A 4,143-nucleotide genomic window follows, 5' to 3' on the forward strand; every position below is an offset into this window, starting at 1 on the left:
TTTTAGTAGAGACGGGGTTTCACCATGTTGACCAGGATGGTCTCAATCTCTTGACCTCGTGATCCACCCGCCTCGGCCTCCCAAAGTGCTGGGATTACAGGCTTGAGCCACCGCGCCCGGCAATATTAAGTAAATTTTTAAGGAAAAAAAAAATCTCTGGACAAACTGCCTAAATATTCCTTAGAGTGCCTAGACTAGAGAAAATGGAAAAAGACACCCACAAAGCCCATACCATTCTACCCTTAGGAAGTCTTTAGAAACCCAAGGCTGGGCGAGGTGGCTCACGCCTGTAATCCTGGCACTTTTGGAGGCCGAGGTGGGAGGACTGCTTGAGGCCAGGAGTTTGAGAGTTGTCTGGACAACATAGTGAGACCTCGTCTTTACAAAAACACACAAAAATTAGCTGGGCATGGTGGCTTGCACCTGTAGTCCCATCTACTCGGGAGGCTGAGGTGGGAGGACAGCTTCAGCCCAGGAGATCGAGGCTGCAGTGAGCTATGATTGCACCACTGCACTCTAGCCCGGACAACAGAGGGAGACTCCAACTCAAACACAAGGAAATCACATATTGTAGGATTCTATTTATATAAAATGTCCATGACAGGCAAACCCATAGAGACAGAGAGTGGAGTCGCAGTTGCCAGGGGCTATGCAGGGGGTAGGGAAATGGGAGTGACTCATAGGCATGAGATCTCTTTTTGGGGTAATGAAATTCTCTAAAATTGATTGTGGTGATGATTATACAACTCTGTAACTATAATAAAAACCATGAAATTGTATACTTTAAATGGGTAAATTGCATGGTATGTGAATTACACCTCAACAAAATAAAGCTACTACCAAAACAAAACAAAACCCTGGGCAGATACAGAAACTCTCAAGAGCAGCTTTATAGTTCAGTTACTTGTCATTGTGTGCCTCCCAGGTGCAGACAGGACATCTGCCGGGGGGACCTCAGCATCCCCTCCCCCCACCGGAGAGCCGGGGCTCCTTACCCAGTGAAGCCTGGGGGGCTGGCTGTTGGATGTGGCGAAAAAGGTCACTGAAGCCAAGGCTGTGCCTGCGATCACCACCACGACCCAGACAGGAACGAGGCCGCCTATCTCATAGACACCGTCTACAAAGGGACAGAAAGGGAGCTGGTACCCTCCCAGCTGCCTCAGAATGACAGAGGGGTTCTGGGACTGAGACCTGCAGATAACACCCACTTAGAACAGACTGTTTGGATGTCAGGTAAGCACTTCCTATGTGCCTGAGACTTAGCTGGGCGTGGTGGTGGGCACCTGTGGTCCCAGCTCCTTGGGAGGCTGAGGTGGGAGGATCACTTGAGTCCCGGGAGGTGGAGGTTGCAGTGAACTGAAATCACACCTCTGCACTCCAGCCTGGGCAACAGAGTAAGACCTTATCTAAAAAAAAAAAAAAAGGCCGGGCGCGGTGGCTCAAGCCTGTAATCCCAGCACTTTGGGAGGCCGAGGCGGGTGGATCACGAGGTCAAGAGATCGAGACCATCCTGGTCAGCACGGTGAAACCCCGTCTCTACTAAAAAAAATACAAAAAATTAGCTGGGCATGGTGGCGCGTGCCTGTAATCCCAGCTACTCAGGAGGCTGAGGCAGGAGAATTGCCTGAACCCAGGAGGCGGAGGTTGCGGTGAGCCGAGATCGCGCCATTGTACTCCAGCCTGGGTAACAAGAGTGAAACTCCGTCCCAAAAAAAAAAAAAAGAAAAGAAAAATAATTATGTGAGCAGGTTGAACACAGAAAATTGTGTACAGAACACATTATGGGTGATTTTCAAAAGGGATTTATTTATTTATTTTTGAGACAGGGTCTCGCTCTGTCACCCAGGCTGGAGTGCAGTGGCACACTTACAGCTCACTACAGCCTCGAACTCCTGGGCTCAAGCCAGTCCCCCACCTCAGCTTCCTGAGTAGCTGGCTGGCTTTGGATCCAGATGCCTGGGTTGGAAGCCCTTTCAATGTATTTGTCACTCCTGTGCTAGGGGAATTTTAAGAGGTGGCTGGGGCGGGAAGACACTGAGGATCTGAGCTGAGTGTTAAGCAGAGAGGAGTGTAAGGGCTCTGTGGGAAGAGGGGAGTTGGGTAGGATGGAATCAAGCAGATCCGTGCCAGGAATAGCACAGAAAAGGCTGTGGGAGGCAGCGGGCTCAGAGTCTCCAGGCCTTGGCCAGGTGTGGTGGCTCACACCTGTAATCCCAGCACTCGGGAGGCTGAGGCAGGCAGATTACCTAGAGGTCAGGAGTTCGAGACCAGCCTGGCCAACATGCTGAAACCTCATCTCTACTAAAAATAGAAAAATTAGCCAGGCATGGTGGCATATGCCTGTAATCCCAGCTACTTGGGAGACTGAGGCAAGAGAATCTCTTGAACCTGGGAGGCAGAGGTTACAGGGGGCCGAGATCAAGCCACTGCCCAATGAGAGCCATGGACTTTTCCCAAGAGGCACTGGGGAGCCATGGAGGTCTTTGAGTGGAGGAGCGACCACAACATATAAAAAGCAGCACTTTACAAAGATGCCTCTCGGGGGACGCCTGGAGAAGGGGGAGGCTGGAGGCTGCTGCTGGGGAGGCTCACCTTGAGTCACGGCACCCCCTCGGGCTGGGAGCCAGTCCAGGGGTTTTCTCTAGACAGTGCTCAGCCCAGAAGGAGGTCAAGAGTGCTTTAGCCAGAACCAGTCTTTCCCCAGGGTGGACCTGCTACCACTAGATGGTATTAAGGCGATGTGGTCAGGATATTATCCGCTGCAGAACCGCATCTCAGGAAAGGGATTCCTTCTTCAGTTCCATCATTGTAGCAAGGAAAGCTCCCATTAGATGCTAACAGGACTTGAACACCTCACATACCTGCTGTTCTCCCTAGTACAGGCTTCCAGCTCATGGTTGGACTCAGGAGGACCAAGTACGGTGGTTTCTTTTTTTTTTTTTCTTTTTTGAGACAGGGTCTCTCTCTGTCGCCCAGGCTGGAATGCAGTAGTGCAATCTCAGCTCACTGCAGCCTCTGTGTCCTGGGTTCAAGTGATTCTCCTGTCTCAGCCTTCTGAGTAGCTGGGATGACAGATGCCCGCCACCACACCTGGCTAATATTTGTATTTTTAGTAGAGACAGGGTTTTGCCATGTTGGCCAGACTGGTCTCGAACTCCTGACCTTAAGTGATCCTCCTACCTTGGCTTCCCAAAGTACTGGGATTACAGGTGGGAGCCACCATGCCTGGCTGGTGGTTTACTTTTATTGTGTTTATTTTTGCAGTTACCTTGAATTTACTGGAAATGATACATTTCCATTACACTTTCTTATTAATGCAGGTGACACAGTTTCCTTTTCAACAAATTTGCCTTAAAAGAAAAATCTGAAGCTGGGTGCAGTAGTATGTGCCTGAAGTCCCAAATACTCAATAGAGCCCAAAAGTTCAAGACCAGCCTGGACAACATAATGAGCTAATTTAAGAAAACTATCAAATGTGGCCGGGTGCAGCGGCTCACACCTGTAATCCCAGCACTTTGGGAGGCTGAGGTGGGTAAACCTTAGGTCAGGAGTTCGAGACCAGCCTGGCCAACATGGTGAAACCCCATCTCTACTAAAAATACAAAAATTAGCTGTGTGTGGTGGCGGGTACCTGTAGTCCCAGCTACTCAGGAGGCTGAGGCAGGAGAATTGCTTGAACCCCAGAGGCAGAGGTTGCAGTGAGCCAAGATTGCACCACTGCACTTCAGCCCAGGCAATACAGTGAGATTCTGTGTCAAGAAAAACAAAGAAAAATATCAAATGTAATAGTATAGAGTAAGAGAAAAATCGAGAAGATGGGCTGTGAATGACTGATGTGTGGGAATCGCTCTTTTAAGAAGACCCAATGCATACAAAAATTAGCCGGGCATGGTGGCAGGTGCCTGTAATCCCAGCTACTTGGGAGGCTGAGGCAGGAGAATCACTTGAGCCCTGGAGGCGGAGGTGGTAGTGAGCCGAGATCGCACCATTGCACTCAGGCCTGGGTGACAGTCAGACTCCATCTCAAAAAATACATGAGGAAGGAAAGAAAGGAAGGGAGGGAAGGGAGCAAGGGAGGAAGGAAGGAAAGGAGGAAGGAAGGGAGGAAAGAAGGAAGAAAGGAAGGAATAAGGGAAGGAAGGA

At 50.0% G+C, this 4,143-nt stretch overlaps 1 protein-coding gene across 6 annotated transcripts in view; it reads right to left on the reverse strand.

Annotated features, from left to right (window-relative positions):
- Positions 1–4,143, reverse strand: part of SLC8B1 (solute carrier family 8 member B1) — a 38,494-nt gene that overhangs the window by 11,941 nt on the left and 22,410 nt on the right. For 5 of the 6 annotated variants that reach the window (XM_037743814.1, XM_037743789.1, XM_037743793.1 and 2 more), the window contains one exon: positions 996–1,117. The exons of the other annotated variant lie outside the window; for it this stretch is intronic. In XM_037743814.1, coding sequence (XP_037599742.1) covers positions 996–1,117 — 122 coding nt within the window. The remainder of the gene's footprint in view (positions 1–995; positions 1,118–4,143) is intronic. 6 annotated transcript variants of the gene reach the window in all.

Source organism: Cebus imitator, unplaced genomic scaffold (genome assembly GCF_001604975.1).
Source record: "Cebus imitator isolate Cc_AM_T3 unplaced genomic scaffold, Cebus_imitator-1.0 Scaffold8, whole genome shotgun sequence".
Lineage (NCBI taxonomy): Eukaryota > Metazoa > Chordata > Mammalia > Primates > Cebidae > Cebus > Cebus imitator.